This window comes from Pelecanus crispus, chromosome 5 (genome assembly GCF_030463565.1).
Source record: "Pelecanus crispus isolate bPelCri1 chromosome 5, bPelCri1.pri, whole genome shotgun sequence".
Taxonomy (NCBI): domain Eukaryota; kingdom Metazoa; phylum Chordata; class Aves; order Pelecaniformes; family Pelecanidae; genus Pelecanus; species Pelecanus crispus.
The window spans coordinates 12,730,244-12,756,036 of record NC_134647.1 but is presented as its reverse complement, the minus strand read 5'-3'; the positions used below and the strand labels follow the sequence as shown (position 1 = coordinate 12,756,036).

The 25,793-nt window shown below is 42.8% G+C and overlaps 1 protein-coding gene across 3 annotated transcripts in view; it reads right to left on the bottom strand.

The window, feature by feature from the left end:
- MYLK (myosin light chain kinase) overlaps window positions 1-22,552 on the bottom strand; it is a 225,921-nt gene extending 203,369 nt beyond the window's left edge. For all 3 annotated transcript variants that reach the window (XM_075710329.1, XM_075710327.1, XM_075710326.1), the window contains exon 1: window positions 22,390-22,552. In XM_075710329.1, the coding sequence (XP_075566444.1) occupies window positions 22,390-22,552 (163 nt within the window). The remainder of the gene's footprint in view (window positions 1-22,389) is intronic.
- Window positions 22,553-25,793: the final 3,241 nt, after the last annotated feature.

Here is a 25,793-nt window from a genome sequence, read left to right as displayed (position 1 = left end):
CAGTCAGAGTAAAATTTAGTGGAGAGGGCACGTAAAATGCAGAAAGCAGGAGCTGGAAGCAAGCTGTAGTCTGTCAAGCCAATTATTTGTCTAAGCCCTTGTTTTCCCCTCACCACCTTTTTCCCAAATCCAACTAATAGGGAAAAACATCAAACAACCAACAGCCAGTATCCCCACTGGAAGATTGGTATCTTCTATAGAGTTCAGCTGCAACGGTATTCATGTTCCTTTAAGCCTCTGTTTGAGCAATGTCACTATGGAAACAGATCTGTGATGCCCTGTGCCTTATCAGGCCTTCTCTATTTAAATTCTTTTCTTGCATTTTCAACAAAGCCATTCACTGAACCTCAACTAATCCACGATTCTGTTAGGCGTAAGGTTTTCGTTTGGTGGGGGGTTTTTTGGTTTGGGGTTTGTTTTTTGGGTTTTTTTGGTTTTTTTGCCTTCCTTCACTACCCTGTCTCTTCCAAAAGGTTCTCTCCCCCACTAATGCCATCAGATGAGTTTTGCTTGAGTCACATCTTCAGTTTCTAGCTCAAAAATATTATGGCTGTATTTATTGCCAAACAGATTCTATAGTTTTTATTCCCCCCTCCTCCAAGTGACATAGTTTTCAATGAAAATTCTACTCATTCAGCAGCAACTTTTTCATTTTGGCTTTAGCTGCTAGGAATCTGCCTGCATCTACATCAGATGTGCCTCTCTCTCTCTCTAGAGAATTCCTAGGTTAGAGGTATAAAGGGTTACATCTCTGTAATACCAACAGTTTATCAGTTCCAGATGCATACGGAATCCCAAATCCTGTGTTTACAAATTCCAAATATTAGAATACTTTGGGTGAACAGAGAACAGGAGGGGAGCTGGGAAGCTTCAAGGTTACTTTATGCAAATGGAAGAGCGCAAATCTGGGTTTGCCTTCACTGCATCCAAATCCAGTGCACAGGCAAGAGCCATAGCAGTGCTTTTGCAAACTAAGCAAATGCTATAGCCTCTGCAGTAGTGAAATGCATGCTATAATCCTCCACCTAAGCAGATATGAGCCAAACATTATTTAACCTTTGAGTTTTTGTAATACTTCCCATAACTGTAATGTAAAGCAAGCCTACAAGAGACATCTTTAAGAGAAGTTTCTGGTACTTTCCAGTGTGGGGAGAGATGGAGTCTTATCAGCTTGCATGAGAGTGTTGTGAAGAGGAGGATGGGAGTTTTAAAACAATTTTATTTGCTTACTAGTTTTGATATGTGGGTTGGCTGAGGAAGCAACACAGTAGCTTAAGACATGCTGTGGCTCTCAGAGTTCCCAAGGTAGACTGGTATAAATACAAAGGCAATTGCAATTAACTATCCAAATGAGCTTCACAATAAAGAACTAATCAAAACCTCCTTATGAATTCCACTGGGACAAAGCAACTGTATGTATGTTGATGCTTTAAGGGGAGGTGAAACTGGAAGAAAGCATACATCTCAAACATAGCCCCTTTAAATATTTAACTGCATTATTTCCAGGCTTTCGTTGAGCAAGCTGTCTGATGGAGGCAGGAGCAGCACAATTCACAAGCAATACTCACTGTGGTTCAGTTACTATTTCAAATGGTAATGAGAAGGACTCTTAGGAACCTCATAGCAAACCAGTTTCTTGTTGTTGCTACTGCAAATTTATATTTTTTTTTTTTTTACTCTTACCATAATATACCACCTAACAGCTTTTGTGAGGTATAAAACATTGACACATTGTAGTAATATATTTTAAGTGATATTTTTCCTGACACTTGCACAGCTTATTTTGGTTTATTGAGGAACAAGTTTGAAATACGGCCAAGGAGAGGACCTGCATACCTAAACAAACCTTATATGTTCAAGTCATTCAATCCAAAAAGGTAATCAAATTCACATTGTTCCACGCATCTAACCATGGAACAGCAGCCTTGTTTCCTATTTCCATGCAGATCAGGAACTTGCCATTCTATTTCAGCCCATACCCAGGAGAACCACAGCAAAGCAGGTAAGGTCCCTGCTTCGAAATGCAGCATTGCCTCCTTGGAGAGTCATGACAAAAGCAACATAGTTCACAGAGAACGCATTTTTCAGAGAGCTCCTCAGCTACTTTATGCTTAATTCCACTGATGTTGAACAGAACACAGATACTTCTGAAAAAGTGCTACCTACACAAAGCAAATAAGGTAGAGACCAATTAATACACATTCCAGCTTCATCCCTAGTGTATTAGCAGGGAAATTTTTAATATTAATTTATTTTTAGGAACTACTAGACTTGGCACAAAATAAAGTCTTACTTTTTGTTACCCCTCACGTTCTCAAACTAATCATTCTTCCTAAGTTACCTCTGGCAGCTGCTACTCTACATCATCATCTTTTGCTATTAAAAGACTAAACACACTGATTTTCAGGGACTTAAAAGTTGGGATATAAAATGAAGAACTAGGAAGTACCGTGCTAATTTAATTTCTTGCCACAGCTCACCTTTCACTGGGTAAGATCAGGGCATTTCCAGGGCCCCTGTGCATAAGGCCACCAGTGCCTCCAACCTCCTCTTGCACAGATGGTAAAGGAGCACAGCAAGAGGTCAGCTGTGCCTTTGGAGAGGAACAGTTCCACACCCAAAGCTGCAGTTTTGCAACCTAATGGGGTTAACTTCCACATGTACATACCCTACTGGTTCATTTTGTTTCTCACTGTAAACATCCCTCTGCTGGGTTTTAGCCCCACTCTTGACAGCATACTGTTAACAGATATCAGACAAACAAAACCAAACAGAAAAATACTTAAATAAACCAATTGAGAGTACCAAGGAGCTGGGATAACCAGAGACATAAAAGCCATGGGTGCAAAATGAACAATGAATATGTTTAGGTTAGAAATCAGAAGAATGTTTCCAATATGGCAGAGGAGCAGCTTCCCACTAACTAAAGAAGCCTAATTCCACTTAAAGATCAGAGTATGAAAGAGGTTGTATGGCACAACTATTGTAAATAATGCTGGCCAGGCCCCCCTGGACCACCAGGTTTCGTTCCCTGCAAGGACAGTACTGGAGTTGGACACTTCTGTGTACCATGTTATCCTTTCATTATGTCGTGCAGTTCCCTCTGAAATTACTGAAAGTTGTGCTTACATTTCTGAGGGCAGATCTGGGCAATTTGCCTTTAGCCTCATACCACTGAATACACTTCCCTTTATCCCTCCCTGCCCACAACTTTAAGAATTAAGCTGGGAACATAAATATCTATTTCAGATTTCCTTGGTTTAGACAGACTAAGCCAAGATGCTCCCCATCCCTCTCAAACATCTATAGCAATGAACCCATTCTAGAGTAATTTCTTCTCCTATGGAAGACACTAGCAAATGACATTGATATGTATTTTCTCTCCGCATTAATTTGATTTTGTAATCCAAACTAGAGCAAGACTTTGGTCGCTTCTATATTCTTCAGGCTGCTGTGGGTCCTCAGAAGACAACTGAAGTGGTGAAATGAATTTGGAACACTGGTTTTCCTCGAAAGCTTTCTCACAGAAAGTTTTAGTGATCATTCCACTAGAGATTGCCCACCAGACACTTGCCATTAATTACCGCATGGGAACATTTGGCCAGATATACACGAGACACAAATCACGCATTAGGGATTTAGTTGGTTTAGAGCTATGGCAGAAGGAGTTAGCTTTCTCCTTTCACGTCTTGTATGCATCATTTCAAATTCCTATGGTATTTTACTGGCCTGGCTGCAGATAGAAGCAGGTAGGACTCAGTAGTGAAGCTGATGAAGGACAGGTCACAAACTGAATTTAAGTAAAGTAGGTAAGTGGACCTTTGCCAAAACCATGACCCTCTCCCTGCTACACTGCACACTACCAACCTAGAGGCTGTAGCAAGTTTAAACCCACCATTAAACCTGTGTCTAAATAGAAGTCTCTATTTCATGGTCTAGAAGAAAATTAATTTGATGATTAAGATAAAAACAGAGTTAGGGCTTTGTTGGCACAAGCAGTAGTAGAACCAGCTGCCAGTCCTCTTGGAATGAGGAGGCATATTGCAATAAGAACCACATTTTCTGTAAGAAATCTCAGAGAACATTACTAGCAAGTTGTCTCTAACATCTCAGATTTACAGCATGGCCTGGCTCAGAACTACTGCAATTTCAGAGCTTCCTTGCAACAAAAACTGTTATTAGACTTTAAAACTCTGGCAAAGGCTTTTATTCCTATGCAGTTTATTATCTCCCTCTCTTCTAGTGCTAGAAGTCCAACAATGGTCTCCCTAGGTTATATGTTAAAACATATGCAATAACAGTTCAGAGCTACAGCATCCACCTTCCAATAAACGACTTTCTGTGCAAGCCACTGGGGGCTTGTGGGGTCCTGAGGTCAGCAAAACACATCATCTTGTTCCATCTTGATCTCTTCTGACATCAAAAGAGATCAACAGATAAGAAAGGAAGAAAATTGTGCCCTAGCATGTCCATAGGTTGAATCATGCATTTATGTGGATGTGGTGTGAAACAGTAATGCAATGAAGGTGGAAGGAAAAAAAAAAAAAAAAATCTAGGGAATTTTCCATCTCATTCCTTGTAAGTTATGATGCACAAAACGTACGTACATTAGTGTTTGCACGAAGAACAGCTCATCTAGACAGAGTTGAAGTGGTTTTAAAATGAGTTGGTGATGGTGAAACAGCACAGTTTGCAAATCCCATCAAGAAAGTAAGCTAATTTTCAATTTATTAGGATAGGGACTTCCCACTGAACCCGGCTCTTTTCCCTTCAGAGAAATGAAACACTTTTCTAGGAGAAAAAAAAACACAGATCCAAAGAAGGAACTGCACTGTGACACTCCCCAGTCTCCCAACTGATTCTTCTGCCCAACAAGTCTTCATTTTATATATTGATATATGGAAGAAATCCCCTTGTAAGGAAAAGAAGATTAGAGGTTAATCTTTGCTTTAATAATAAAAGTAAGCAGCCACTTCACAAACCATTTCAGTCTCATGGGTTAAATGGAACCAGCTGTCCATGTGGCCATCATGCAGTGTGTCACTAAAAAAGCTATTTCTTGGCAGCACAGAAAAGTGGATAGGACACTACACTGTTGTCACAAAGGGACAGGGAGGAAGGTTAGACGGGACAGTTCAGTCATTTATTCTGACCCACTGGATACTGTTAGCAATTCAGTTTAACCCTTTTCCACCTATACAGAGACTGGTCAGTGCTACCTGGGTGAAGCACAAAATACAGGAAGACAATTCCTGAACAATGGTATCTCAAGAATTTCTAACAGCTGCTGCCTGCTGCATTGACTGAACTGAAGTCTCTGAATTAAGTCCTGTGAAATCCAGTAGCTGCCCCAAGAAACACGCCTGGGATTATCCCATAGATTCCACGTGCACAGCTTCAAAAGACAGCTCCCTGCTGACTGAAGGAGGAGCAGGTATTACAGGGCTTTTAAGCCTCTGCAAGCAATATAGATATCATATCCTTTTACTGTATTACTCTATAGACTCCAATAAATCTACAGAATTCAGCTTACCACAAGGCTACTGTTTTTCAGAGCGACTGACCCAATGACTGGTATTTATTTGCTGAGACAAGCTCCATTAAAAAAAAAAAAAAAAAAAAAAAAAAGAAAGAAAGAAAGAAAGAAAGAAGAAATCCACACTATTCCCCCTCATCACCACAAAGATGACATCTTGTTGCCAATCTGCCTGCCAGGAAACCATCTGGAAGCAATATCAATACCACAATCTATAGGCATCCCTCCAATGCATTAATCAGGTCAGAGTTCAATAACTGACAGCATCTTTAAGAACTGGAAAGGATAAAGCTGTGGTAATAAGGCACAGTCAAGATCAATCCCCAGGGCCTAGTTAGTTCTTCCTCTCCTTTGTTTTTTTTTCCTTTTTTCTTTAAAAAAATATACAGAATTAGCATTTTTTCCCCCAGTGCTTGGGTTTAAATTTACCATTTCAGAGAACTTCGAAGTGCAAGCAAGGCCTCTCAGTTTGACGCACACACACGTAATGGAAAATATCTACCGCCTCACTGAAGCAAACGCAAGTCCTCTTACACATGAGCCAGGAAGAGTCACAGACTTCTGCCTGACAGTAGTTATCCATATAAACCCTTAAAAGGGCATTGAAAAAGTCTGGAGAGAATTAAATGGGGCATGACAATGATTTGGAGATTGGGAAAAATATATTAAAAAATATAAATACATACATACATGTTTATTGTAGCCAAAAAAAAAATGTATGAAGTTCAGTTTAAGATGGTTACAGGGTTTCTTGTCACACAGAACAGAAGTACTTTCAGAGGCAGACTAGCAGTACCAGATACTAAAGTTATCTCAGAGAAAAGACACACCAAAACCCAGGGGCTGGAAACTGAAGCTGCAGAAATCTAAATTTGAGAGTGCCTTTCTTCTAGAGTATAAGAAAAGGTAACAAATTTGAAAAAAAAAAGTTGCCTATGATTTTGGTCTCCTAGCTTTCTTTCATTCAAATGAAAAAACAGGTGGTTTTCTAGGAGATGTTTTAACAATGCAAGTTATTGAGCATAAGACCCATGAAAAGACACACACTTCTGAAAAACAGAGTAAAAGCAGAAGCACAGCAAATCCCCCTAGACTGAATAGTTACAATTCGTTTGTTTCTTTGGTTTTATCAGTTCAGTACAGCACTCCATAAAATATATATTAAAAAAAATCACTGCACTGGAAGTAAGCAGCTGTTCGTTATCTTGGACAAAACTCCTTGGGGGTAGTAACAAGGTCTTCCTCAGTGTTTGCACAGCAGCTGGCATAACACAACTCAAAGTTAATTGTTGTACTACGTAACTCCGTAACACAAAAGGGAGCAGTCAGCCCTTGTTCTGAATTTAAGTTAACCAGAACTGTCCAAAATAACAGCATCAAGTCCTGACAGTGAACCTAAACTCAGGTTTTGTTTTCAAAAGTTGAGATTCAATATTTGTCAAAGAGTTCAAAGCTTTTTATTTTTCTAGTAACTTTTTTTTTTTTTTTTTTAAAGTTTCCAGAAGTCTTTCTGTCTCCTGTAAGCCTGGAAACTTTGCAGAGCAGTTTTCCTGTAAAGCATGTTCAGCTTCTCTTATTTGAAGATGGAAAAGAGTGAATAACTTTGTCATCTGGAAGGAGCAAGGTACAGGCAGTCCATGTAATAAGTTTAAAGGGCGATTTTTAATCTTATTTATTTATTTTTCAGGCTACAAACTTCCAAAGGTAACTGGTAATAGCTTCATGCCCAGTCTACAGGCATCTAAAAATCTTCTTGGTCTGCAGATGGGGTAGAATAGCTATGGATAATAAGAAGTCAGAGTTAACCTCTGAAAACTGTTTTTACACTCAGCCTCCCACTGTGGAAGAAATTAATAGTTTGGCTTGCCACTAAATTAATTACACATTTTTGAGCTAATTAATCCAGCTGACCCAACAGAACCAATATTAGTGCAAGTACAGGGCAAAATCCTACATTAGTGACTCACAGAGAATTGGGTTAAAAAATTCACCCAAAAATAATTCTCCAAAGAGCTCTAGAAATTCTGCATATGAAGCATCCAGTTTAAAGGTAAGAACTTAAATATTTGATAATACCCACGCATTCTTGTGGGTACACTTGCATTTATAAATGACTTTTCTGTTTGTATTTTTTTTTTCCAGTACCTTAAGCTAAATCTAGACTAAGCTTACATTATAGGTAATGCAAGTGTATACACTCACAAGTTTTATTTGGTGACCTCCTAAACTGATTTTAGTTAGAATAAGACAACTTTGCCTTCAGACATGGAATCAGAAGATTTACTTTGCTTACCTTTTTTCAGGCCTTAGAGAAGTCCTTTCAAACTGCTTTCCCTCTGATACTTCTTTATAAAGTGTTTTGGAACCTAGTGATGAAGGTAGTAAGAACTATGTATTTGACAATACCATTTGTAAAACATCTAGTAGAAACCCTGCAAATAATTCACATTAATTTATGTATTTTACAGTTAGAAAAACATAAATTAATATGCTGTTGAAATTTTTGATACCTAAATGTCAGACAAGTGAAGTCTGGCTGGAGTAGCTACATAAACTTACCACTCTAACTGTAAAACAGAAAATGATGTCTAGATAACAAGCAAAATCCTTCTGAAGCCTGGCACCAAGAACAATTCCACAGCTAAATACCTCCAGAGAAGACAATGATCACAAAAGATCCTGACAGCCACTGATTTCACAGAATCATTTAGGTTGGAAAAGACCTTTAAGATCATCCAGTCCAACCATTAACCTAACATTACCAAGTCCACCACTAAACCAATTAAGGGTGGAGTAGTAATTAATTGCATGTTTCCTGGCTTGGTGGCTGGATTATTTGTAATGAAAGTAAAAACTAGAAATCATTAAGGGTGGAAAGGACCTCTAAGATCATCAGTCCAACTGTCAACCCAACACCACCATGCCTACTAAACCATGTCCCAAAGTGCCACATCTACCCGTTTTTTGAACACTTCCAGGGATGGTGACTCCACCACCTCTCTGGGCAGCCTGTTCCAATGCTTGACCACTCTTTCAGTGACGAAATGTTTCCTAATACCCAATCTAAACCTCCCCTCGTGCAACTTGAGGTCATTTCCTCTTGTCCTATCATTTGTTAGTGGGGAGAAGAGACCAACACCTACCTCGCTAAAACCTCCTTTTAGGTAGTTGTAGAGAGCGATAAGTCTCCCCTCAGCCTACCCTTCTCCAGACTAAACAACCCCAGTTCCCTCAGCTGCTCCTCATAAGGCCTGTGCTCAAGACCCTTCACCAGCTTTGTTGCCCTTCTCTGGACACGCTCCAGCACCTCAATGTCCTTCTTGTAGTGAGGGGCCCAAAACTGGGCACAGTATTCCAGGTGCGGCCTCACCAGTGCTGAGTACAGGGGGACGATCACCACCCTGCTCCTGCTGGCCACACTATTCCTGATACAAGCCAGGATGCTGTTGGCCTTCTTGGCCACCTGGGCACACTGCTGGCTTATATTCAGCCAGCTGTCAATCAACACTCCCAGGTCCTTTTCCACCAGGCAGCTTTCCAGCCACTCTTCCCCAAGCCTGTAGCGTTGCATGGGATTGTTGTGACCCAAGTGCAGGACCCAGCACTTGGCCTTGTTGAACCTCATACAATTGGCCTCAGCCCATCAGTCCAGCCTGTCCAGGTCCCTCTGCAGGTCACCCTACCCTCCAGCAAACTCCCACCCAGTTTGGCATCATCTGCAAACTTACTGAGGGTGCACTCAATCCCCTCATCCAGATCATTGATAAAGACATTAAACAAGACTGGCCCCAGTGGATAAGATAATTTCTGGATAAGAAATCACTCAAGAGAATGGATCAATCAGATACAGCACTGTAAGAAGTCTTCTGTATCATGAAGTCCAGTTCCTCTGTGACACACAACCATTTCACTTAACATCATTTCCCTTGCACGTATTACAACGAAGTGATGAGATACAGGTTTTCACCACAGATGTTATTCCAGTCAGCTTTGATGAAGAAATTGCTCTGGACAATTTCACTTTCTTCTTTTTTTGCAGTAACTTTTAAAGTATACAACTCTACTTCATTATTTAGCTTCTTATATTATGGGGAACTCCTGCAACTCGTCAGCAAAGTCATCACACTGAGACAGCAAGTACATTTCCAACAACTTTCTGGTCCAGGCAGATATGTCATAGGCTTAAATCCAAGACCTTCAACAACAAAGTACAGACACATAGCTAGATTTGAAACAAGATTGGTCCAGCACTCTCAGATAAAGTAAAGGCTCAAACAGACAAGCTCTGCAAATTTAGGTGTTTCTGTTTACGGAATGCAAGGTCACTGCTATAGCAGGAGACTGGATGTCACTCAAGGGGAAAAAAAAAAAAAAAAAACAAAACCACACCCAAACACCAAACGAACACTCCAGTCCTGTGCTCCTAGTAAAAAGAATATGTGACTTTACTGATACAGTGCAAAGAGAACGCTGCTAGATTTATTCAGCTATCTAGGTGTTACTGGTTAATATTAGCTTCAACTGGTTAAGCAATATTAATCAACAATAACTTGTCTGCATATCTTGTTTCAATGCTGGATTGCATTCATAAAAGCAACCCTTCAAAGTGCATCTGTAGAGAATAAATTTCTGTACTGCTCCTTCAAATGCATGCACATGCTTTATGTATTACAATCTTCCTATAACTGCACAAAACTGCACACTTCAGCTCTTGTAAACAAGTCCATAGAGACCTCTCATATAATCAGAGTATTCTCCTTCAGGTTTTTTCCATGTCTGCAGAACTGGAAAAGCAAGGCTATCTCCTTCCTTTTTTAAGTGCAGGGGTTTTGAATTTTATGAAATCCTGAGCTAGAACATGTATAACTGCAAAGTGTTCATCATCACTGCATATACTGTGTGTATGCAAAAGGTAATATGTGTAGCTCCATTAGCACCCAGAACAGCTTCATGCCCACCTTGTGCCTCTCATTTTGAATACAGAGCCTCCATGGAGTATTACAATACTAATAGCTCCCATATATCAACACCACATGAGGACATTCAGAAATACTCAGTATTTGCCCATGTGGAAAAGAAAGGGACGATATATGGATCTGGAATAATGACTATACAGTTCTCCAGTGGAAAAGACACTTCTACGTATAGGGTACAATCCAAAACAGAGAAAGCTATAAAGGCTGTTAGGTAACACAAAGAATGGCACTGATACTAAGGGTCACCAAACAAAACCAGTGTACAGATATTCAATTTTAAGAAAGGGAACTATATAACGATGTGGCAAGAAAGGAGGAGGACACTAAAAAGGAGCAGTTCGAAAAGCAAGAAGCCTCAGGGAGCCAGGAGAGTTTTGCAGGGCATAGGTCAGCTCTTAGAAAATGGATTGCTTAAGTAAAGACAGGAAAGCCCGTAAAACATGGCAAGTCAAACGTAAGCAGGAAATTAAGAAGGCTAAAAGACAATCCAGAAAGTGCCTGCCAGTGAAGATCACGAAGATCACGGTGCTAGTAAACAGCTCTTTCAATACATCAACAACAGGAAGCCAGCTAGGAAAGCAGTCGAACTGCTGGATGACAAAGGTGTAAAGGGGGCAGATGGGGATGATAAAGCTGTAGCAGAGAAGCTCAGTGAATTCTTTACATCAGTCTTTACTGCTGAAATCTTTGGGGAGATTTCCACACCCATTGCACTCTTTGTTGCAAATCTGGCAGAGGAGCCAGATCAATCTGAAGTAAATTCAGGAAATACTAGACTGAACAAGGGAGTTAGATGTTAATAAATCACTGGGACAGAACAATGTTCACACAAGTTCTGAAGTAACCCAAATGTGAATTTGAAGAACCCCTATTCAAGGCATGTAAGCCAGCATTATAGAGAGCCTCTGTACAGGAGGACTCGCAGATCCTGCCTGCCTAACTCCCAGCTACAGGAAGGGCTGTGTAGGGGAACCTGGGAACAACACTCTGTCAAGTCCAACTTCATTCACAGTACAAGCGAGCACATTAGAAAAAATAAGAAAGCAAAGAAGAGAGCCTAAGAGACACTTTTTAAGATGGAGAGGAATCAGCAGTACAATCCCTGGGATCAGTGCTGGCACTGTTGTTACTCAGCATGTTCATCAATGACAAAACAAACTGACTGGGAAAAAAGGTGGCAGGTAGGCTTTACCTTAGATAAATTTCAAGTAATTCACCTAGGCAAAACCAGCCTTAACAGTTCCTACTCAGAAGCTGGAGCCATCCTTGACAATTCTCTAAAGTCAATGGCTCAGTGTTCAGCATCAGTCAAAAAAGCCAGCAAAAACCAGGGCATGATCAGAAAGAGAGCAAGACAGGGCTTTTCCACCACTTCACACAGCCCAAGCACTCCCACAACTTCAATATTGTGATCTGCTCCCCCCATACCAAGGGCATAGTAATGTTAGAGACAGGTGCAGAAAAGGGCAACCAAATTGAAATGGAGCAGATACTTTACATGGAGAGACTAAAAAGGCTGAGATTCCTCAGCTTGGAAAGAAGGCAGCTGAGGGTGGTTATGACCAGGTATAACAAAAAACCCATGAGCTGCTGAATGCAGAGCTGTTACTTGCCAAACCCTACAACACTAGAATAAGGCAGTACTCACTGAAAGTAGCCATAAACCCATTTAAATAGAAAACATTTGTTTACCCACTAAACAAATAAACCCAGTTACAAGCTTCTGGAACTTGCTGTCACACGAGGCTGTGAAAGCAAAGGATCTCCATGGGTTCAAAAAGGGATTAAAGAAACTCCTGGACAACAGGTCCACAAATGGACACTTAAAAGACTAAACTGGTACGTATCCTCTAACATTCTTAACACAAGAGCTGTGGAAACTGGAGAGGTAGGGAGAGAAGTGGGTCTCAAAAAATGGCTGTTGAAGAATCTTCTGCTAAGTTGTCGGGGAAGATGCTGGGCTAACTGGAATGCAGAGGCAGTTTTAATGTTATTCATTTTTTAGGTAGACTCAGCATTCCCACACATTGCACCACTTCCTGAGGATAAGCAATGACCAAGACTCATTAGGACTTCAGAAAAGGACCTCCTGCCACTGTGACAACCAGACTAGCATTTATTGCATGGTTTAATACAGGAATATTGTTTGAGAGATCTGCTTTCTGCCAACATGCTGACCACTGTCTCTTAGTATCTAATGATAATTATCCATAAACAATGCAATAAAATAAAATATACACATGGCTGGTATTCTTCCTCCTGTGCAGCTTCTGGGTTAATTTTCTTATTTTATCTGTACTCTAGCTCCAGCAAAGGAGCAAGTTGATAGAAAGCAAACATATCCATTACCCCACATGGCAGGGGTGGGAGTGGGACATGGACAGATACGAACAGCAAAGAATAGGAGATAAAACAATTTAGACCAGTTACAGGTGCCAGAGCTTTTCTTTTAACACCCTTCCCCCTGAAAGCACCTTTTACATCTGTACACACAGTACAGACATCCGTAAGTAATTATTTTACCAACCCAGGTAAACCAAGATTTTAATTTAACTTTTAATTCATCACAAGGTTTCATTTTAGAAGCATTTTTTAAATGAACACCATCTTTGAAGACAGTAAGTTCTTTATAGAACAAAAAAAAAATTTAATCAGCAAAGCTGTATTTCCTGTCTTGTAAGTGAAATGTAAGCTTGGACAGAAGAAAAAAAGATACCTCACAAGAAGTGCACTTACAGCAAGTTTGTCTTCAAGACAATAAATCCCTTGTTTTAGGGTTCAATTTAGTTCATTATCTTGTAACTTTTGCAGTTTTAAAAGAAATATTTTTGTTTGGTTCTTGGGGAAAAAATTTCTATGCTACACAGATCAAAAATTAACAAGGTTTGACAAAGTTAACTCTTATGCCTGCTCTTGACACAGTTTGTCTCAAAACCTTATGCTTGTAATAAAACTGGCTAGAAAGGAACTAGCACTGGAAAGCTATATAGTGGATTCCGTTCACCACAGAACACATAATGGGCTCAAACAGACATGAAACGCCATGCATTTTTCTCCTCCTTAATTTGGTGAGAAGTAGGCTATGTTGCTGCAGTTCCCTACACCAATATCAATAACCTTACATTGCTAATGCAATATATGGTTACCTGTCACACATACAGGATCCTGCACAGTGCTCATGCGCTGATGAACAATCACAGCAAGTTCAAAGCAGGTTATTTTAGTTGTCAAGCAAAGTACAATATAATTAAAAAACCCAAACCAATATGACATCAAGTACCAAAACATATTTACACATCTATGTTTACTTTTACCATCTCAGACAAAACAAAAAAGATAAAGTGGTAAAGAGTTTGCAGCTAGAGGATACTACATTAAGTCTAAGGTCAAGATCAGGCATGTGGAAAAAGTAGTAAGGTCCATATTATTTCCACATCTGGAAAACAATTTAAACATCTCTGACTTTGTCCTTGCTGTTGAGATGCCATGCAAGTCATTAACTTTTGCAACCTCATTTTCTGGATGTCACCGTGTTCCAATCAGGAACCGAGCCCCCACTCATGTTCAGGCTAACCAGGACTACTGATTTGGTCTCCATACCTGAACATCCACAGCTACAGAAATACCTTGGAGAAGGAATAATAACTTTGAGTTTCATGTCAGAGAAGAGCTAAGTAGATTAAATGAGAACTAAATAGTTCATTAGTCATCTGAGATGAACTGGATCATGGCACAATTTCAGGTAAAATGAAGGAGCAATACTTCTGCTGACTAAGCTTCGAAGCATTTGAAGAAAACCCATATAAAACAGCCTTTCACACAGCCACACTGACTTTTACTCTTCATGAGATGTGCTTAATTGATCAGCAGGTAGCCCAATACCTATGTTCAGGTTGACTTAAGCATGTAACTTCAGCAAAATTCTCCATCAGCTGCCATAAAGCTTTGGTCCCACAGGCCAGGGCTGAGGCAAAATGCAGTGAGTGCTTTTGAGCCCGCCTGGTAGGCGCTCAGGCCCGCCATGTCTGCAGGACACGGCACAGAGCTCCTGCCTCCTCATCCGCCCCTCAGCGTGAGGGGATTCCCTCACGGATACTCACCGCCATCCCACAGGCACGCCTTTATTCGCATCGCTCACATAACGACATTGTAACTGGCGCGAGTGACGGGCCGCACGGCGGGGCGGCCTGTCGGGAGGCCGCGAGCCGCCTCGAGCTGGTCCCGGCCGGTTCCCGCCGGCTCTGGCGCTGAGGGGGGCCCCAGCGGGGAAAACCACCACACGCCAGAGCCCGACCGTCACGCCAAAACGTCCATCGGCCGGAGAAGCGCCTGGATACAAGGTGTTAGGGAAAGAAAATGGCGGCCGCTGAGGGCTGGGGACACCCTGTGGGGTCCTCCGTGGCACAGGGCCAGGGACACCCCCGAGGGACAGCCTGCCTCAGCGCTGCTGCCATTCTGTGACCTGCAGCGAGTGCGCAGCAAGCGGAGACTACGAGGGAAAGGGCTGAATAAGTATTTCTGGAAACGACTTCATGATCGGTTGTGGTGGTCTTGTTCCTCAGTATCTCTGAACCAGTGATCAGGAGTTTGTGTTGATTGCCAAGAAAATAATAAAAAATTTAGTTCTCTGACTCAAGCCTGTTTTGCCAGCAACACAGAGGTAGCTTGCCACAAACTCTCCTGCAAGAGTACTAGATGCTGTTAAGGCACATCCCTCAGCAGGGCTGGAGGAAGCGCAGAATGCAAACTCCCCTGGGAATGCTGAAGTTCAGACTTCAAAAACCAGCAGCCTCTTCCATTCAAATGTGCTCACTCCACTCACAAGCACGGACATTTTCACAGCAACATGAAAAACAGCTGTACTGCAAACAGGAAAATGAGTAGAAGAAAGAAAGGGAAAGGGAAATGAAGAAGAAAATGAAACAAACCTTCTTTCACCACTCCCCTGTCCGTGAGAAAGATGTACCTAGACATGCACAGGCACAGAAGCCAGGATCTCTTCCTAAAAAAACTGCACGATACATGCTCAGCTATTTGCTTGCCTCTCACTGATACAAGTTCAGTCAGCACTAAATACCTCCAGCTGGTTTCAAGTTACAGCCAGGGGAAGTAGCACCATAAAATTCCTCACAGCCACCCAAACCATTACTCTTCTATTTTCTTCCGTGTGGGGTCATCACACCCCCTCTGGAAAGCTTAGAGGTATGATACCACCGCAGGCATCTTCAGAGAGCGCCTGACAATGGTGTATTATGAGGCTTGTTGTAACATCCTTTCAATATTCTTAAGGTCCAGTGATTTAGAGAAGAGGGTCTTTTGTGCCTCCTGTCAGTTCCAGGAAGCTCCTGTCACTGGCATGGAGACTGCATATGGAAGAGAGCTGCTAAATAGACCAGTTAAAAGAATATAGGCCCAGTTTCGCTCCCGCATTACTGAAAACCATGAATGCTGCAACTCTGTTGAGGTCAGAGGAATTGCACTGCTCTGATGTTGGGGGTGAGACACCCATACACCAGCTGCTACATTTCAAAGCCAGGGCTCCCTCTGCGATGGTCTCGAAGGCTCTGCCTGACGTACACCCCCCCGAGGCCATCACCGCCAGAATGTCAGCGCTTGAACAGCGGCAGCATGCGTACAGGCAGATCCCACCAGTCTAACCCACAACAGCACTGGAGCAAACTTAGGCTGCACAACACAGAACAGGTTTCTCACCTCCAAAACTGGGCTGGACTTGAACTAGTGACGTGGAGAGCTAGGAACACTTTCAGACATGAAGCATTGACTTAATACCTTCCTCTTCTTCCACCAGAGGAAAGGAAAGCTTATGATCATAAAAGATCTAAAGTAAACAGCCCAAGTAAAGCAGACCATTTTTGACAAATTTCTCTTTCCTGTGTATTTTAAACACTGCCTGCTTATGGCTTCTGTTTTGTAACTTTCCTTTTGATATAATCAACAGTGTGAGACAGTGGTTCCCTGACCTAGACTTTGTGAGTGCTTCTTACAGAATATGCCCTCACACTTTTTCTTTACCCAGTCAGACTTAATCCTTGCTCGGGAGACATGGCCAGCAACTTTGGGTTTTATTTTTTTAAATGACGCTGATTCCCAATGCATGACATAAAATAAAAGATGTGAATGAAAAAAAGCCTTTACTTCAGTATTTAACGAACTGCTTGCATCATTATAAGGAATTAATAGAATGATGTATTTATTCCATTAAGAGACAAGCAACTTCATAAGAGTTAACACTGGAGAAAATATGATTACACAACTATGTACATTTTTATAATGAGGTACTAAAGCAGGCATCCTCATTATTATTTGCACTGCATGTTTACATAGTAAATGAAATTGTGACTGTCACTAAGTAGATACGGAAAATCTCACATTCGTGTCTCACCTTGTTTATTGTTTTGCACCATGAGCATTCATCAGTTTATAGCGCTTAAGAAAACAACATCACCTTGGAATCAAATGCAACAATGTCCTGATTAGAGCTAAGAGCTAGTAGCTGCAATTCCTTTGACTCATGCTGCCTCCAAAACACAACTCTAACAGTCCTTAGAAGCAAACAGGAAATTTGTAATACTTCCAGGCAGATAAGAACAGCTAACTCGCAAAGCAGGGATCCTGTCATTTGGAACATCTATGCCAGACCAAGTACCACTGTGTCTCTCCGGTCACTCAAATCCTGATCCTCTTTATAAGAGTATTTGCAACTCAGTCCTTGGTCTCCCTGTTACCCACTCATCCCTTAATATTTTGCTGAGGTTAACAATCAGGATAGTGATTTTTGCTACTTAGCAGCGTTTTCCACTGAAAGCTGGATTACACTGGTTTAGACAGTATATAAAAGGTCTTGGGATGAAACTACAGGCTTGGCGGTCAGATTATCCTTTGCTGCACAGTTCTGGTATCATTTTGGGCACATCTTTCTGTTCAGTTATCATCCTGTCGCTTTGCAAATATCCCAGATCACAAGACAGCTGAAGAATAACAGAAGACGCAGTAAAAAGACAACCCAGAGCAATGCTCTTAACCTGCTGTGCAACAATTAGAAATAAACTGCAGTGGGTGTGTAAAACAGCACATGCCATCATTCACTTTACTCAGCCAGGAGGTCTGCAGCTTCAGACCACCTGTGGACTCTCAGCAATTTTTGAGATTTCACACGAAGAAACAGTGAGTGATGCGTATGACTGGTAAGTAGAGCATCTCTTCCTTCTCCCACAGGTTGTATCTTCTACTTTCAAACAGAATGTATGGTCTGTTTTAATCCTTCTTGAGGAAGAAAATAACTGAAAACATCCCTCAGTGACAATTCTGTATCCTATGGCACATCAGCTGCATCACAAGCCCTAAAAATGCCTTTGGCACCAGGAATCCTGTCCATACAAAACCACACTTCAGTCTGAATAATTAATGTGCCATCAGCTGGCCATGTTTTTGGCAAGTGAGTGAATTTAATCCAATTACAGCAGAGGTGATGAGGTCAAGCGGACTCTTATGGAAGAATCACCAGCAAGACTGTCCTCAAAACATAAGACAATGCAGCTTGCTGGACTTACTTTGAGAGCTGACACACTGTAGTGAAGTTTAGCAATGCTCAGACTTGTTATAACAAAGATAAGTGCCAAGAAACTGCTTTGTGCCAGCAAGTAGAAGAGGAAAGGGATTCAGCAAGAACACACTTTGTAAAGCACACTGTAATCCTAAGCACTTAATTGCCTTTGGCAAGAGCTGCCTGCATCCCATTGCTCTCTCAGAAGTCATTTTATCTGCAACTTGATGATCACAGCTACAGCAGTGAATGGAGTGGGGGAGGAGCAGAAACTAGGGGAACCAGTGAGAGAACTACAGCCACCAGTCTGTCTTTGCTGAACTACCAAAGCAAAACATAAAATACCAGTATGTGCAAGGCCTGATCTGCACACCCAGTGACTCTGGAGAGCTCCCATAGAAGCAAATGAAGACTGACTTGCATCCAGGCTCTTTAATCATCTACAGAGGCAGGGAAATTTGTTGTAGAGTTACACACCTGTATTTATACTTTAGTATTTATGTAGGAGTGGCCTCACTTCCAGACATTGCGAGTGAACCCATAGAGGTCAGTGTAAATTTGAAGCTGTAGCCAGAGTTTTTGTTTCTTTTGCCAGTCTCTGCTTATAATGCAGCATTCACAAATATTTTACAATATGTTAACCCCAACTCATTGTTCCCACATAAATGGAAGACTCAAAGGTAAATAATGCACCAAGCCTCTTTAATTAAATAAGGAGTTTGGGGGAGGAGTTTCTGCAGACCCTTTTAAATCTTAAAGCCTGCCAACTGGATGAACAAAAGGTAGATTAGGCTCACATGATAAATCCCAGTAAACCTGAAAAGCCTTTGTTAATAAGTCACTAAGGGAATTTTTTCCCCCCTAGAATTTCTGCTCACCAGAAGTGAGAGTTAAGATTATTCGAGCGGGTTTGGTTTCCAGCAGCATTAAATGGGTGTATGCCTCATGGAGCTCTAATCTCCTCATTTCTATAGAGCTCAATTCTCCTTTCATTCCTACCAAAGGAGAACCAGTTATTTCTAGTTTTTATATAGGCAGCAGCTGCTGTAACTTCAGAGGCAAAAAACGTTTATGAAATTAGTCAAAATTCCCAGGAAAATTAAATTGGAATTCTGTATCAGCTTTAATAGCAACAACGGAGGTACAAATGTATTTTAATTTCATTTTGGTATTTCTTTCATGTAGCAGGTTGCAAATGATCCTTTTAAGTTTCCATTCGTAAGTTAGTGTTCAGTAGCTTGTTCATGGAGCCAAATGACATGTTAGTCTGGCAATTAGTATACTCTTCTGTTTGTAGTGAGGCTTAATGAAGACATTATTAGAGACAGACCTTGCTGTTGCACATTCAACAGACCCTTTACAATTGCTCAGGAAAGACCCAGTTTTTAGCAAAACCCATACTGTAATCATAGATATAAGTGACATTTAAAGCTGTGATAAATTTTTAAAAAAAAGTCCAGAGTCCATCCTACCTGGATCCATCTGGCTTCCCTAACAAATCCTTTTCAGCACTGTAGATTAATCATATCTTCTCTGCATGCAGTGCTGAAATCCAAACAGCATATGTAATCCTAATGTACATCACGGAAGCATTTCCATCAGTGAAGGGGATGAAGGCAGCTGTGCAAGGCTTGCTAAGATCCTGTCTGGAACAGTGGATGCAACTACCATCAGTCAGGCTCAGAAAAAGTTTTAAAAAGTCTACTGCAACAGGTGTAGCAACATGTTTCTAGAACAATGAGAGAAAGGACTTCCTACTTTCCACTGGGAGGTTAAAAATGAGTAATTTGACATCAAAGAGAGAAGAGGGTATTAACCAGCAGGGGGGGAGGAAATTACCTTCATTACCTCTTAACTCATACCTGTGGAGTAAAGTTTGGAAAAGCTATTGAGCCTAGCTCTAAACACAGCAAAAGTAAACAACTGCAGCCTGCTTTAGTATGAACTTGACAAGTTTATGAAGGAGAGGAGATGAGTTTTTCTGCAAAAACAGGATGAAACAGCCCAGGATCCCCTGCAGGCCATGCTCAGGTCTGAACCCAAACTACCTAGGAGAGTCCAAAAACCACAGACTGTGGCTCCCAGTTCTCCAGAGCCTAACCAAAAACTTCAGCCATCTCCCTACATGGCTCTGAAACAGCTTCTGAGCACACTTTCCGGATTTAGACATCCACAACTTAAGGCGCAGCATTTGGAGCAGTTCTGAACTCTATTTACATCTGCATTTTGTTTTAGGAGGGCTCTGAAAGTAATTTGTAGCTGTTGCTTTATAGTCTTTCTAATACGGTGTATTTGGTGTGCGTAAGGATATTGGTATGGATTTTGATTGACTGTAAAAATAGGATCATCGCCCAAAGGAAGTTCTAATGATCTTAAAGGAGGAGTCAGGGAGAACACGACACAGACCAAAACCTGGTGAAAAAACATGCATCTCTTACATTTAACTTAAGCCAATGATAGTATTTAATCACTGCTTATTTCAGACTTTATAAATTCCCCTTCAGCATTATACAAGCAAACCACCAGAACTTCACTGATTTCTTTCCTTCATCCTCCTTTGCACCATGTAGCACAGCAACTAAAGCTATGGAGAGATGCTTGCAACAGCAAAGTATCAGATTTCTAACTTTCTTTGCGGCAGACCTTTTAAGATTTCCCTACAAAACCAGTAAAAATTGGGTCAGTGATATTAACTGTTGTGAGCCTCCCACATTTATATAAAAATCCTAGCTGTGATGTGCATTAAACCAGGCATCTTCTTTCTGCTCGTGTCTCTCTAAAAAGGTTAAACACCATTAATACATCGCACACCAGCACAGGGCGTGCTGCCTATCCTTTTAGTGGCTGGTCCTCTGGCAGAAAACATTTTCCTCCTACGACCAAAGTCACTCCAGTTACTGCTGGAGTTAAAACACTTGTCCTGTAAGGTTAGAATGTAAAATGCTAAGGACAAGTGTAAGATAGGTGTATTACGGAAATGTGTTATAGTGAGCAGTGTTACAAAACTACAGTGCACATAGCAACAAGCTACAGAAGACTAGTATCATTTGAGGAACCAGAAAATACTGTGGATATGTGCCAGAAGAAAATTAACTATTCATGCCATCTGACAGTTATTAGTAAATATAATTCTGGTTTAAAAACAGAAGGCTCCCAAAATGCACTCTTAGAGCCTAGTTCCAGGAACATCTCAACAAATATAAAGTTGCACAGGAAGACACATACCGTATTTGGCAAATAATAATGCAAGTCATTGGGGGGGGGGGGGGGGGGGGGGGGGGAAAATGTGTGCAGGAAGCAGCAGGAGGAAGATAGTCATTCTGTTTGGGATTTAAAATGCAAGAAAAATTACTCCTTCCCTTACAGCTTCACTGACAGAAGTGGTATTTCCAGCACTCCACTAAGAGATGGCATCATTTTGGAGAGTCTTAGGGGGGAACACACCGTCTGCATGTCATGCAACTCCACGCTCACCCTCCATAGGGTTCAATGCTTGGAAACCCTCAGAAGTAGGGTGTGTGGAACCAGGTATTTGTGCTTATCCTCTCAGCCATCCCCTTTGTAGAGAGAATAATCTAGGCTTCAAAACACTTTTGATTCTGCTTCCTGAGTCTGGGAGAAGTATTCCTGTGGATTTACTCTGCAGAAGACAAGGCAGGGGCTAAAATGTATCTTTAAGCTGTTAAGAGAAGGGCAGGATTCTCTGTCTTTTCGTCCCTGGTCTCCAGCCCCTGCTAGTCTGCCATGCCTCCCCCTTGCAGCCTGAGTGCAGGGAGCGGTGCCAGGCCAGAGTCCAGATGTGCACACACAGGAAAGAGGATTAAAATGGCAAAGAATCCCAAAAAGCTTTTGCTCCTTAGCATGAAGGCAGCACGCAGAGAAGTGATTTCACACACACACACACACACACCCCCCAAGTTAATGATTTTAAGCATTCATCTCCTTCCCCCATGCTTATGGAGTATGTTTAAGTGGTGTCACCAGGATTTATCCTTCTCTGAGACCCTAAGCGTGTTGTACAACATGGTACAAATTACTTTGAGAACAGCAGAAGTTTAAAAAAAAAAACCCCAAACCCGCACACATTTTGTCTGACACATGAAAGATGTAGATGTGCAGTGAAGGAACATTTCTACATGTACCTCTGCAGACGAACCCTTATATTTGAAAGGCTCAGAAGTGCACGGGAGAGCCAAAGAGACGATCATTACAGCCTAGCCTATAAATGCTTGTTCTTAGCAATCCTCTGCTACCTGCCAACAGAGAACAATAAAACCATAACAAATCACACATAAAAGCTGACAAGTACTTACTACCAGGTTTGCTTGCTCTCGGATTAACGCACTCTGGGAGGGGAGCCGTAGGTGAGCGCTTCTCCCTGCGGGAGCCCGGCGGAGGCGCTTGCGGGGGCAGGGGCGGGAGCTGGCCTGGGACCGCCGCAGGACACCCGCGGCTCCGGTGCTCCAAGCCCGGCATGTGCCCGCAGCCCGCGCCGCCGGGCCGGCCCACTGCGACGCGGCTACCTCGTCCCTCCGGAGAAGCAGGTTTCCCTCCTCCTTCTCCGCCTACTCCGCCGCCCCCTCGGAGGATGCCCCGGTACCCCCCCGCCCGCCCCCGCCCCCGGGCTTCCCTCCGCGTCCCGGGGCGCAGCCGGCAGGCAGAGCCCCGCGGCTCCGGGGAGCGCCGCCGGAGCCACCCCGCCGCCGAGCTCCCCCGGCCCCGGCCCCGGCCCCGGCCCGGCGCCTCCGGCCGCAGCCCACCTGCCGCTCGCCTCGGCTCGGCGCCGCCGCCCCGCGCCCTCCGGGAGCGGGGGAAGCGCGGAGCCCGCGGGGGAAGCGGTGCCCGGCGGCGATACTCGCTGCGGTCGGCGCGGCGGCCTTTAACTCCTTCCCTGCCCCGCCAGCGCGGGCTGCCGGCCGCCTCGGAGCCTTATTAGGCAGCGGCCGCGGGGCCGGGGGGAGCCCCGGGCCCGCCGCAGCGAGCGGCGGCGGCGGCGGGGAGGGGCCGGCCAATCCATCCATCCATCCATCCATCCATCCATCCATCCATCCCTCCATCCATCCCTCCATCCATCCCTCCATCCATCCCTCTCCCACACACACACCCCCACCCCTGGCCAGCCCAGCCCAGCACCTGTGGAGCGCAGCTCACACAGGTGGGGTGGCTGCATTTGGGGGGGGTGTATAGAGCTGTGTATGTGGGGGGAGCACGAGGAGTGTATAGGGGTCCATCCGGGTGCTGTATGAGATGCGTGTAAGAGCATACAGGGATGTGGTAGCTGTATAGGGTGCGTGTGGGGGGTGTAGATAGTGTGCGTATGGGGACTGTACAGGGTGCGTGTATGGGGAAGCGTAGAGAGCTGTGTTTATGGCCTTGCATGGGACGTGCATGAAATACATATGGGGTGTATATATGTTTTTTGGGGTGAGTGAGTGGCTTGCAGATAGGGGAAGTGCATAGACGGCATATGTGAGGGGCTGTGAAGGACTTGGATAGGATGCCTGAGGGGTGTGTTTACAGGGGTGTGCATATGAGTATGTATGGGGAGTGTAGGAGTCTGTATGGAGCCGCAGCCCTGCCACGAACGACCCCGATCACACAATGGGGCACTCTCACAGGCACCCAGGGGACTCGGGGCTGCCCTCTGTGTCCCCCCCCCCGCCACCCCTGCCACCCCCAGAGCCTGGCTAGGGCTGGAGCACCGGCACATCTGCCTAGGGATGTCCAAATCTGGGGCAGGGGATTTAGTTTAATAAACCGTTTACTGTTAATTGTGTTAAGTGCTAAAGTAGTGTAGAAGGAAGAGCAAATGAGAGATGGGGACAAACCGAATCCTCCTCAATACTAAGGCCTTAGAACTGCTGTTTTATAATGTGGAACTACAGACCCTGAAGGGGAGGGGTAGGGAAATCCAGGTACATTGCAAACTTAAAGCCTTTTTACTCTAGTACTTTTAAAAGTTTTTATTTACCCATCTAAAAAAACCAAACAGCTGACTTTTTATCTGAAATGGATTTATAGCCAGATCATAAACACACATGGAGATAGACACACCAAAAACCCAGCTTCTATGGATAAAGCCTTTCCTTTCTGTCGCGTTGCATTCTTCTGTGCTGTGATCAAATTACTTCTAGATATCTTAAAATGTGGTTCTGAACTGCTACAGAAAAGCGAAAGCACAAGCTGCAGAGAACTTGCCTCCTCACCAGGCTCTGAAATACCTCTAGGGGTGATGGAGCAAACCACAGTCCAGGCTCTAGTTCTTTCTCTCCCCTCACTCTGTTTCCACTCAACAGCAGTCAACTCAGAAAAATGTGGCCAAGATAAGCAAGTCACAGCAAAGCTGTACTTTGCTGCAGCAACGTCAGGAGTTCTATATTTGCAGAGACCTCAATGTTTTTCATTTTGATTCTGAGGTGAATTTTTCAGCCATTGATAGAGGATGTGTCCTGCAACCTGCGTAGGCTGTACGAGGAGGCAGTGCAAGATGCTGCCTTTTCCTGGTACATCTTTTGTCTTACAGAGCAGCACCAGCCTCTGCAAAGGATGAGAGCAGTTACCACTATGAGTGGTAGAAGTTGTACCCATCCCTTTTAACTCTTTCTCCTCCAGGTGCAGTACAAAGTGAGTGAACTAGGAGGAATTGCTGCTGCCTCTTCAAAAGGAAGTTGTCTACTGGCAGTGATAGTTTTCTTACTCCTAATTCCCTTAGATTGACTATCTGTTAGGAGCACAAGATGCTTTTCCTGTTTTAAAGGCTCTGGGACTTTGAAAAAAGATAAATAGAGACTCTTTTATTTTTTTTAAAACCTGACTCACTGAAATGGGAGTCCTAAAGAAAAGTGACTTTATTTTCAGAGGTTCTGAATACCTCAGTTCTCACTGGCTCTGTTGAACCTCCCCTCTTCAGGTTTTCTTTTCTGTGAAGTCATAATGGAGTTTCAAGGAAATTTTAAGAATATCTGTAAAGTAAAGTAAACCTATGAGCTGGTACAAATAAATCTTAAAGACAGCTGCTAGGCAGTTTACTTAACAGGTAATCTGGTGCCAGGTAACACCATTCATAGCGTTAGCATTCAACTGTACATACATACTATGATAATTACATGCAGACAGGCTGTTACTCCTAGGCTTTTTCCTTCTCAGTGGTGGCAATTCTGGACTGCACAGATTAGTTTCCCTTTAGCCCAAAACAAATGGACATCTCTGCTGAAGTGCATGACTCTATAGTTGATTTCAAATGGCAGTGTGCACACACAGAATCCAACAGCTGCGTACCCATTGGCACGAGCTGTTAAAAGAAAGATGCTTGTTATATGAACATTTTTTTCTGCAGATTAATGTTTATTTGGCATTAGAATACAGAAAGAACATGAAACTCTTAAGATAGCTGCACAGATCCTGGCACAAGCTTGCTTTGACCTTCTCCATGTCACAGCTGACCAACGTCTGGACTGGCAACACCTTTTGGGAAAGAGTTTTCTTCTCAACATTTTTAAGCGTTCATTCCAAGAAGATGCTGCTCTGCATCATGCTTAGGCTTTTCTTTGCTGATTTCCAGCCTAGACGTCATGAAACTCCTTTCTTGTAAATGTTCTCATGTCTTACTAGTTGGGAATTGCTGCTCTAGACAATCTTGTAATAGCATCACCGTCTCTGCTTCCAATTTAAAATGATTGCTCAGGCCTTAAACACTCACAAAGAACAAGGCCCAGTG